This window comes from Aspergillus fijiensis (assembly GCF_003184825.1).
Source record: "Aspergillus fijiensis CBS 313.89 unplaced genomic scaffold BO72scaffold_11, whole genome shotgun sequence".
NCBI classification, from domain to species: domain Eukaryota; kingdom Fungi; phylum Ascomycota; class Eurotiomycetes; order Eurotiales; family Aspergillaceae; genus Aspergillus; species Aspergillus fijiensis.
This window is the reverse complement of record NW_024468987.1, coordinates 19460-30035: the sequence shown is the minus strand read 5'-3', so window position 1 is coordinate 30035 and position 10576 is coordinate 19460. Positions and strand designations below refer to the sequence as shown.

General features: G+C 50.1%; 6 protein-coding genes across 6 annotated transcripts; 2 read left to right on the top strand and 4 right to left on the bottom strand.

The window, feature by feature from the left end:
* Positions 1-781: 781 nt before the first annotated feature.
* BO72DRAFT_445638 (uncharacterized protein) lies at positions 782-1094 on the bottom strand. Its single transcript, XM_040944104.1, has one exon. It carries the CDS (start codon positions 1046-1048, stop codon positions 818-820), a length of 231 nt encoding a protein of 76 aa, XP_040803829.1. The 5' UTR covers positions 1049-1094; the 3' UTR covers positions 782-817.
* BO72DRAFT_445637 (uncharacterized protein) lies at positions 1007-2239 on the bottom strand. The gene has a single exon (XM_040944103.1). The coding sequence runs from the start codon at positions 1830-1832 to the stop codon at positions 1170-1172; it is 663 nt and encodes a 220-aa protein (XP_040803828.1). The 5' UTR covers positions 1833-2239; the 3' UTR covers positions 1007-1169.
* Positions 2240-3605: 1366 nt separating this feature from the next.
* On the top strand, positions 3606-4507 carry BO72DRAFT_21768 (uncharacterized protein). The gene has a single exon (XM_040939740.1). The coding sequence runs from the start codon at positions 3876-3878 to the stop codon at positions 4401-4403; it is 528 nt and encodes a 175-aa protein (XP_040803827.1). The 5' UTR covers positions 3606-3875; the 3' UTR covers positions 4404-4507.
* On the top strand, positions 4491-5099 carry BO72DRAFT_21807 (uncharacterized protein). Its single transcript, XM_040939743.1, has 2 exons — positions 4491-4645; positions 4774-5099. The coding sequence occupies exons 1-2, from the start codon at positions 4578-4580 to the stop codon at positions 4949-4951; spliced, it is 246 nt and encodes an 81-aa protein (XP_040803826.1). The 5' UTR covers positions 4491-4577; the 3' UTR covers positions 4952-5099.
* Positions 4984-6740, bottom strand: BO72DRAFT_21766 (WD40 repeat domain-containing protein). The gene is made up of 5 exons (XM_040939739.1): positions 6408-6740; positions 5579-6291; positions 5435-5524; positions 5257-5376; positions 4984-5194 (listed from the first exon to the last, which is right to left on the bottom strand). Exons 1-5 carry the CDS (start codon positions 6523-6525, stop codon positions 5174-5176), a joined length of 1062 nt encoding a protein of 353 aa, XP_040803825.1. The 5' UTR covers positions 6526-6740; the 3' UTR covers positions 4984-5173.
* A 1153-nt stretch (positions 6741-7893) lies between these two features.
* BO72DRAFT_21762 (uncharacterized protein) lies at positions 7894-8341 on the bottom strand. Its single transcript, XM_040939738.1, has one exon. The coding sequence runs from the start codon at positions 8290-8292 to the stop codon at positions 8011-8013; it is 282 nt and encodes a 93-aa protein (XP_040803824.1). The 5' UTR covers positions 8293-8341; the 3' UTR covers positions 7894-8010.
* Positions 8342-10576: the final 2235 nt, after the last annotated feature.

Here is a 10576-nt window from a genome sequence, read left to right as displayed (position 1 = left end):
TATGGGATATGGGATTTGGGATGATAGGATGCCATTCCTTCACAAGATGGTCATACTTATGATGTACGGTAGGCTACGTGATTCGGGCAACTGGCTAGTGCTTGTACTTCATCTTCCTTACCTAGGTATAATCGGAGGTCTGGACTGTATCGGAATCTTTAGGGGATTGCGCAGCAGGTATAGATAGATCGCCGGAGTAGTCTGGAATCACGACTCCACTCCACTACAAATACCATGTATAACCACTACACTACACAACTTGTACAGACAATGGAAAGCCCGTCAAACTTGATCTGGATATGATGACGATGATGACGATGATGATCGGTGATTAGAATAAAGTTAATAATAATACATAACCAGAGCCAGAGCCAGAGCCAGAGCCATAGCCCTGAGATTCGACTAAGCGAAGGACACAACTACCAAACCAAAGATGATGACGCAGACATCCCAAGAGAAAGGAAACTCATATCGTGACGAGAAAAAAACCATGGAGGATATCTTCAAGCTCTGGATAAAATCAAATCAAGACAAGCAGTAAAGTAACCCTGACAACACCATGACGAATTCTATATGCGAGCCCGAATTTGAAATTTGTAACATGAAACGAAAAAGGAGTAAAACGCCCGCTGTGGTGCATTGCAATGCTTGGATTGAGGATGGTGATGTGGTGTGACGTGGTGTGGTGTGACGTGGTGTGGTGTGGTGTGGTGAACGGAGGTGGGTGTGTCGAGTTTAAATTGAGATGGAGATTGAATGGGAGAGGACATGTGCAGCGTAGCGTGAACGTGGATCGGGATTGATCGTCAGATTGAGATTAGTGGTGTTGCTTTAGAGGATGCGGTGCCTGTCCATGTTGATTGTGATTAGTATCGAATATTCTCGGAGATGGGTAAGGCGGGAAGACAACGTACATCTTCAACAAGTCCTCCAGACTGTCGGCACTCAGACTCCGCCCCTTGGGAATCTGGCGCATGATCTCGACAATCGTGGCGAAGACATCCCCGTCGCGGTACGCCAGCAACGCCGGGGCCTCGATGTTATCCATCTCCGCGATTTCGTGGTGCAGCTTGATGAAGTGAACGGTGGGTTGGCGGCGAGCGATGGTGTTCAGGCAGTCTTCGACCAGGGCACTGGGAGTGGACTTCCCAGAAAGTTAGTTTCGGCCACTACAACCAATAATCAGAGAAACATACCTCCGGATCATACAGACAGACGACCACCACCGTCCCCGAAGTGACCTTCTCAATGGCATCCAGATACCCAACGGCATCCACGTGGTCGACGGACCCATACAACCGGCGGCGAGGACTGGGCTTGCGGAGCGTACGGGCCTGCATCTCCTGCATGCGCGAGGTGCGCCACTGGCGCAGAAACCGCTCCTCGTCATCGCTGCCCGAGGACCCGTCAGGCGGGGAGGAGTTGTGCAGCAGCGTGGCGTCGTCCGTGGTGGACTTCATCGAGTAGTGGGGTCGGTCAATGCCGGCGACGCTCAGCAGGGTGCGGCGGAAGGAGGATTTGCGGGCACGCTCGAAGGCCTGGGCGTCGGCGATGACACCCTTGGGGCCTGTGTTGGCATCGAAGGTGGCATTGGGGATCTTGTAGGTACTGGTGTTACGGGAGTGCATGGCAGAGGATCTGTGGAGGTCGTCGTCGTCGTCGTCTGCGTCGGAGAAGTGAGGGCGGTTGTGGTCTTCGTGATCGTTATCGTCGGAGGAGTGATCGGAGTCGTCTCGATCGGAGTGATTGTCTCGGTCTTCAGGGTGAGTCGAGAACCGGTCTCGATTGTTCTGGAGGAGTTGATTGAATTCTTCTTGGGCGGCGGATGACATCTTGAAAAAGAAGAAAAGAGGAAAAAAGGGACCAAATGTCGGGAGGGTATGCCGGGTGTTTTAAAGGGAATGGGTCGTTGACCAGAGGAGTGAAACGATGATATTCTTAGAATGGGGGGGGAGGACGACTTGGGCTGTGCCTGGATCTGCGTTGTCGTTCCGGGACGGGTTGGAATGGGCTAGATCAAATTCCCACTTTGGATGTTTTTTTCCCTGTGTTTTGAAATTGTGTTTTAAACTTCTGGGATGTTGTCCTCTTTCTTTCCGTGGGTTCGTGTGTTGTCGAAGGGGTGTGCTCTGGGCGAATGGGAGAAGCGGAAGAGAGCCGAGAGAGGAGTGAAGCCGAATTCGTAACCAACACGCAAGTGGTCAAAGGTCACGTCCCATAGGGCAATTGGGGGGGGGGGGTACGTTTCAGATGGTTTAACTTTCTGGAGGAGGGGCTGATGATGATGGTGGTGATGATGATATAGTTATGGATCTTGTCTCCTGGTCTGGGTAAAGAAAGGGAGTAATAGGATTAAGTTAGAGTATGAGGAGGAGGAGGGGGGGGGGAATCGGGGCGAAAGGAGGATGGAGAAAGAGGGGGTGGGAAAGAGAAAGAGATGAGGGAGAGATGGAGTGGCCGCAGCCAGTGGCGGGAAGACGGGAAAAAAAAAAAGAGAAAGGCTCTGGGCTGGGCTCTGGATGAAACACGGTCCAGGGGGCGTAGTGTGTTTCAGGGCAGAAGATCAGCCGCAGCAGAAGAAGAAGAAGAACCTTCCATGCCTTCCTTCTCCTCCAGGATTGTCTTCCTTCCGCCCTCCTCCCCCCCCCCTACATTCATTAATTTATTTTATTTATTTCACTACATAAATCCATAAACACATAAACTATCACCCTCATACATACCTCATGGTTCGTCCACTTCGAAACACAATCCACCAAGCTTCAGGGTCTGTTTGGAAGAGATGAACCCGTCCCCAGCTTTTCCAGCCGGTTGGAATCCAACGGTTTGTGTATTCGATCAACTCCAACTCAGCCCTTTACGGACCCCCGATCCACCCAACTACATCATCAGGTGTTTCACACATCGGGGAAAACTCTGTTTGCCGAGTGCAAATGACCAAGTATAGCAACATCGCAAACCACTCATATTCCTCATGCAGTAAGTGGTCAGCAGTAAGCAAAGTACACATAGAAGCACAGTAACTTTTCCGACTAACAGGATCAAAAGTACGGAGTACCGTACAGTACATAAAGATCTGACACGTCCAATTTAAGGTTGCATGTTGCATGCAGTCCTCCGTAGGTACAGGGCAGGACATATCAAACCTGCATACTCCGTAGTTCGAGGCGCATACTTTTCCCACTGCAGATGGGCGCAGCACCGAGCCCTGAGCCCTGAGCACAGCATCCCATCCCATCCCATCCCACCTTCCATCCAATCTAGCATCTGACCTGACCTCATACATGAAGGGAATTAAAACTAAGTCCCCTTGAACAACCCAAAAAAAAAACAAAAAGAAAAGGAAATCAACAACAACGATCTTCAAACACGAACACAAAACACAACCACTCGAATAACAAACTACATACCAAACAAACGATGGGGCAAACCCCCCCCCCCCTCCACTTGAGTCAAGCTTCGGTTCATCCCCCCGCGGTAAAACCGTTCCAGATTTCCATCTAACCCCCGATCCATGGATAAGGTGTGGCTCCTCCTGCTTTCCCTTCTTCCCCATCAATTCGGGCAAGATCCATACATAGATTGCCCGATTCCCCCCCCCCCCCTTCCCAGATACCTATGCAGGTAGTTCATCCGAATCCGGAGAATTCCGATCTCATGATCCCTGCTGCGAGGAGACCACTACAGTGGAGAGCCGAACTCCGAGCGTTTGAATCCGGAGTCGGAACCGATCTTCCCAATGATCTCGAACTCCTCATTTGCGTTTCTGTTTGTTGCCCGGCCTCATGATCCACTCAGTGGGAACCGGTTTAGAGGGTCGACTCGAAAGATGTCTCCATTTGGGGCAGCGCGATGTAAGCTGCGCCTGAGATGGGATGATATCACTCCGTTTGGAAGTACTCGTACTACTGGGGTCCACGGTGGATGGGCTGTATACAAATGACTGCAAAACGAAGCTGATCACAAAACATATCTGTCTGTCTTCGTGTTGCACCGGTGACGCCATCATCGACAGTCTTTCTCTTCTCTGCGTCTCTGCGTTACGTTGTTCCGCGTCACTCCGTCTTCAGCCTTTTCCATGGCTTTCGACCACGTCCAATGACCACGTCCGAGGGATTGGGTGGTTGGGTACAAAACATCTCCAGAAACTAGGGCCAATGATTTGTCATTTGTACGAGGAGTTAGTGGCTGCCTACCAGCTTGGTCTGGCTGTGCCTCACAAGAAACCGTACAGGAGTGCCGGCATCAAACCCTGCCATGGGGAAAAAAACATTTTTGAGATAGGCAAGACATATCAAAGCACAAGATTCTGGCGGCGGATTACATTCCATCCCATCCGCTCGGCGACACAAGACAAGAACCCGCTGGAAAACACTCAAACGTTCGGAAACTATGTAGGTTGATTAGTATAAGAAAAAGAAACACACAATTCGCAATCAATCAAAACCGTCATGGCCTATCCGGGAAAAAAAAAAAAGAAAGAAAAAAAGGTATCCCCTCCTTTTCCAGCCATCACCCAAGGCAAGGAGATCAATGCGTAAGAAAGGAAAAAGGGTTAAGAAGCACAGGGGAAATCGATGCGGAGAGACTGCACCAAGAATATTCGGAAGATCAAGGGTAAAGGACAAATGAAAACGTCACCAGGGTGGTTGGAACAAGGGGAATAAGACGGAGAAGGTGACGAGAAAAAGAATCAGAATGCCTGCAAATCAAATCTTGGTGATGGGCCATATTTGAGCCCATCGTCGCACTGAAGCGTAACAACCCCTCCAGAATCCCAATTATCAACAGCATTATTACAGTTCACCGCACCCGTATCCGAGTATTGTGGTTTTTCGTGGTTGTGTGTGTGTGTGTGTGTGTCTTGTCTGCCGTCCGGTTGTCCTCCTCACACACCTGCAGTAGTCAACGAGTGACGACAGCACCCATTGCGGTATGTCTGCCACCCTAACTGCCCATTGGTTTTCGCTTCTTGTAACTGCGCCTGCGATCCGACTAGTGCATTAAGCAGGCGCGGCACTAAATTGCTCCTCAGTGAATAAAAGATTATCGTACAGTGGCGGACATGGAACCTAGTGGCGCAGAAAAATGATTAAGGAAACTTCGAATGAGGACGTCACGAAAGACTTGAGACAGGGTATCTTTGCTGTTTTTTTTTGTTCGTTTTCTCGGATTACCAGGCCCACACCTTGAGCTACAGGATGAAATGTCTCAGTAACTTGTATCCCATCATTGGGGATCAACGGAATGACTTACCAAGGAATCCCAAGATCCGGTGCACAAGCTGATGCCATCGTTGCTGACTCCCAAGCAGCTCACACGGTTCTCGTGACCGCTCAAAGAACCAACCTTATCACCACGCAGAACATCCCAGACCTACCGGCCTCATTAATCAACCATTCGAGAGTGAATTCATCCTGGATGTAAGACGTACCTTGCACTCGAAATCATCGTAACCAGCGAATAGCAGTCTACCGGACACAGAAAATGCAACAGACGTGATACCGCACAATATTTGATCGCTCTGGATGTTGCGTTAGTGTCCGCTTCGGCCAGGGCAGAAATGAAAATGAAATACCTGGTAGGTGTTCAATTCCCGATCCGCACGGATATCGAACAGACGGCAGGAGGTATCGTCGGAGCCGGTTCCGAAGGCGTTTCCGTCGGGGAAGAATTGAATGGCGTTAATGTCGGACTCATGTCCAGCGAAGGTCTGAACGGCCTTTCCGGTACGGATATCCCAGAGCTTGGCGAAGGCGTCGCAGGCACCGGAAACAAAAATGTTCTGGTTGGTGGGGTTGATGCTGATCGACATGACGTCGCCCAGGTGGTCGGCGAATTCGGTCACCTTAGAACCCGACTCAATATCCCACAGCATACAAGTCATATCTCCCGAGGAAGTGATGATACGGCGATCGTTGATGAAGCGACAGCAAGAGAGATAACCCGAGTGTCCAGAGAGCTCACGCGCGACCCGAGTCGGCCCTTCACGCGAGGAGAGATTGTAAATGGAGCAAATGTTATCCAGACCACCGCAAGCAACGTAGTTTCCGCTGGGGGCGTAAGCGCAAGTCATCACCCATGATGACCGCAAGGGAATCGCATGGACCTTGTTCGTGGTGTAGGCATCCCAGATGATGAGCTTTCCGTCCTGTGAGGCGGAGACGAGGTGGCGGCGATCAGTCGACCAATGCATGGCGTAGATCTTAGCCAAGTGGCCCTTGAGCGTTCGACGGGGCTTCATTCCAATGCGAGGTAGAGTTTCGGTCTGGTTTTGCGCCACTTGGCGGACTGTTCCACGGAGGTTAGTATCCGAGAGGCATGGCATGGTACAGGTTGCGCCCTTCGCGAGCTTTCAGGTCACCCGATCAGGGACAGCGACATGTGTGAGGGAGAGGAATGCGTACGAGTGGTGTCTGCCAGCTCATCCTTTCTGCGCTTGATCTTGTCCTTGAGGCCCTCGGCTTCGCGCCGGGCCGCAGTGATCTTGGCCTGCATCTGTTCGCCGCTCATATCGGCTGCCATCTTGACCAAACAAGCCCCTGGAGAGGGTGGGTGTCAATGGAATGACGAAACGGGTCTAAAGAGTGGAATTGAGTTGGCCGAGGCGGGCGTCGGAAAATCCAGGGGACGGGTTGAGATGATCGAGGAAGGAGGGGAGGCGGGAGAGGGGAGAGGGGGAAGAGGCGCGAGCGATAAAGGGCGCTAGAAGAGAGAGAACGAGAGAAAAGATGGATTAGTGGAGTGGTGAGGTAGTCGGTGGTGGTAACAAGCAAGGTCGGTAGGAGGAGGGAAGAGGAGTAAGAGGAGGAGCAGGAGTGGAAGAGAGAGAGAGAGACGGAGAGAGTGGGTGAGAGAGAGAGAGAGGGAGGGAGAACGAGGAGGGGGGTTGATTGGGTGTGGAGCGAGCACACGGCGGAAGCGACCGAGCGAAAGAAAGTTTCGACCCGGGGCAATGGTGAGGTGGTTCGGGCGTTTAAGTCAGCAGGGGTGGTGGAAAAGAGAGATGATAGAAGAGAGGAAGAAAATGGCCCGAATGGTGATTAGGAATCAAAGGAGAAAGTGGAAGAGAGAAAGTGAAGAAAGTCGACTCTCTGTGTTGAAAGTGTGAGAGAAAAGGGGAACTGGAACCAGAGACAAGAGAGGGAAAGGCAAAGACGGAGAAGGATGCAGAAAATCCCACCCCCCCAAAAGCACAGATGACGGACAGTAACTTAAGTTAGTAGGTTAGTTAGTAGTAGTGAAGTAAGTTCAAGTTAGTGGCAGACGGTAGAAGCAACTCGGTCATGCCCTGTCTGTCATCAATAGCAGCCCGTGGTAAGAAAGAGCACCAATGATAAGAATGTATAGTAAGGGAACTATTGGGGTTGAGCTGGCCTGGACCAGATAGTTAGTTACTACTACTCTCTAACTACCACTGTGTCTACGGAATACAATTCTACATGTATGATGTATATGTATATGTATAGTCAAAAAAAAAAAAAGTAAGTAAAGATGTATGTCAATATACGTATTGGGTAAGAGATGATCCTTCCACCGGGGAAAAAAAAAGTGAGAACAATGGGGACTGTGTCCATCTTTCTGGTGATGCATAATAGAGAACCAGCCGGTTAGGGGAAGCTGGGCGACAATAGGTCCTGGAAGGACAGGCGGGACTCTAAGAGAGCCTCCTGCCTGCTGGTGAACTTTTCCGTCTAGCACTACCGTATGTACAGTATGTACAGTATGCGTACTGTACATACGATACTGATAGCTGATCTTAATCTTACGCAACCATACCACCCCGACATCCTGGGTTCGCAGGACACTCCATCATTGGACCAAAGCCCCGTAAAATGTTGTTTACGAGTCAATTAGGTCATCAGTCAGACACAGTTCGAGGCGTATGATACGGTCGCTTACGCGTAGGGTAATTGATTTCAGGCTTCCAGGGAGAACTCCCACATCCCAGTCTAGTCTAGGACGGTAACTTCTCCGCTGAGGGCAAGGTACCAAGTTCCGTGGAGGAGTTCATTGAACACTAAGGAGGTGCACCCTGGTCAGGCCGGTGGAGTCAAGCCTGCTGAGTCTCTTCTGGTTGGCCCATAGCTCACAACTGCTCGCCAAGTGGAGGATGTGCAGGACGCGAAAGCAAGCAGACGCGGAGACCAACAATGCAGTGCGGGATAGTGAAAGAAAGACAAGGAGACTAAGAAATGATGAAAGAGAAAAAGAGAGTTGAGCGTGTCCCTTGGAAGAAAGCATTGTGTTGGCAGGAATCGATTCTCCGGATCGCGAATGGCAAGGCGTCATGTTTGATCCCCTTCCAGTATTTAGTTAGTCGCCAGAACTTGTACAGAAGATGATGTCGATGGTAAGACAGCCTTAGGCTTGCCATAGACGCTAAAAAAGCCTCTGACTATCGTATTCCACGCCGTTTGTCCAGATACATACTGAACAGGCTCCTGTCTACATGACGATTCATAAACTCGCTGAAGGCAAATTGACGTGCGCAACCATTCTTCCACATTGCCGGTCAAATTAACCGCACTACGAGGCGAGGCAGATCCATCCATGCTTCGCACGAGTCAGGGTTTCCTGCTCCGACGAGTCTCTCGGAAGTGTGCAGTACAGTCCACATCAATACACAATGCACCTAGGTTGACGAGCCTCGGGAGTGGCGATCCCTTTCGTGCTCTGCTAAAGCATAATTCCGGAGCTGTCTCTTGATGGAAATAAGCATCCACATTCGAGAAGGACCACGTTGGGAAGTATCACCTGATGCCGAGAGTCGTGATCACTTCTCACATCCAGGGGCTTCGGACATTACGGGTGGTACCTGGCTCAGTGGTACCTACTGGTCACGTATCAATCATACCTACCGAGAATTCAGCGCGGTGAAATACCATTAGGGAAGTCCCTAGGACCGAACTAGTTTAGTCTGCTCGATTAGACTTTTCCATCTCTATATTATTATCTCTCTGCTTGTTCCAAATTTCTTCGAGTCCTTGACTAGATGACTAGACTATCCGAATCTCCGATGATGGATTGATTGTTCTTTGGAACCTGAGGATTAATCGAGTCCGTGGAAGACTCCCGGATTTAGAAACTGCAAGGGAAGATCCGAACTGAAAGTCAGATGCGGCCACGGATCTCAAGACTTTAAGATTGATGTTCCGTCACTTAGAGATCTTCATCATTTTCCGTCGAGGCTGGGGGGTCCCTGGACCCGAAGACTGGGGGGGGGAAGGGAGTAGGATGGCCCATCCTTGGTGCCTTCCGTGCAGGACGTTCTCCATCCCGGCTTTCCCGTGAATCCGAACGCTTGCGGATACTTCTGAACTTCTGATGTACGTATTATGTATACTGCACCTAATTTGTATTGTAGAGATGGCCATCATCCTTCAACAAGTCATAACAGTCTGCGATGTCTGTCTCTTCTTTTGATTTGATCCTTGGATTTCTAGAAGGTGGTTCACTCAACCTGAATCCCTCCCTAAATTCTCTGACCAACAACTCACTAGGGACTGTGGCTACTAAATTACGGACCAACTCTTGTCGTTGCGTCGAGCAAGGCTACTGGTTGTTTAATTTGAAGATTCCATGATGATAATATCCACATACGTCAAGATATTACAGAATCTGACTCCTCTTTTTTCAGAGTTGATCCTGAGTACTCTCAATTGATCCCCTCATTTGCTAGGATTTCGATTCGGTCATCCATGATCGCTGTTACGTGTCTTTCGTATCGTCTTGCTCACTGCCCAGATATCTGCCACCTCTTACATACGTCGGTTGGCAGGCAGAAATAATGGAGCGGGATCCGCGACACTGATGGTCAATGTGCATTGCGGCGGGTCACCAGGCCGCAGGGAAATTGGCCACTACCTGTTACGGTCAAATACTTCACAGGTGCGGGCTGGGTAAGAGCGTAACTGACAAACTGTTGTGGTTATTCGTTGTATTCATCGTCTATCTGGAGAAAGTGGCTCCACTGTTAGGATGATCGCTTGAAACCGTGCCTGACTAACTACCTAGTACTCGGCTGCCCCTCTTTGCCAAAAGGTCTTCATTTATCACGCTTACTAATGGGGTCGCCCCTGATGAGCTAACAAAACAACTACTCGGACGAGTAACTACACCTACGTTTTGCGACCTCTGAAGGACTTGAATTCTGCTTACGGGTGAATTGTCATCGGATTCTCTCTCGCCTGTTGTTAACAGTGTCCGGCTGATCATGTCAAATGTTCCGGATTTGACAGCTTCTTCCCAGCAAGTCGACAGGCAGGTGTGTCGCGGAGTTATCGGATATGCAATTATCTGTTGCAATCGCCCCCACTCTTGAATTCTGTACATTACAAACATTATAAGTCTATAGCACAGGAGACTAGCCACCAAGTCTTCAGCCTCTGGACTTTTGGGACGGTTTCCTTTTACATCAAGATGCATCGGCAGTGAGCCAACGAACGCATCCCTTCCCATTGGCAGGTCAAGGGATTCTGTCCGCTCGGATACCCAGGGATCAATTGGATAAATGCACGTCAGCCTCGGTAAGCCCCAAATATGAGGCACGATTGGCACGATTACAATGTCGGGT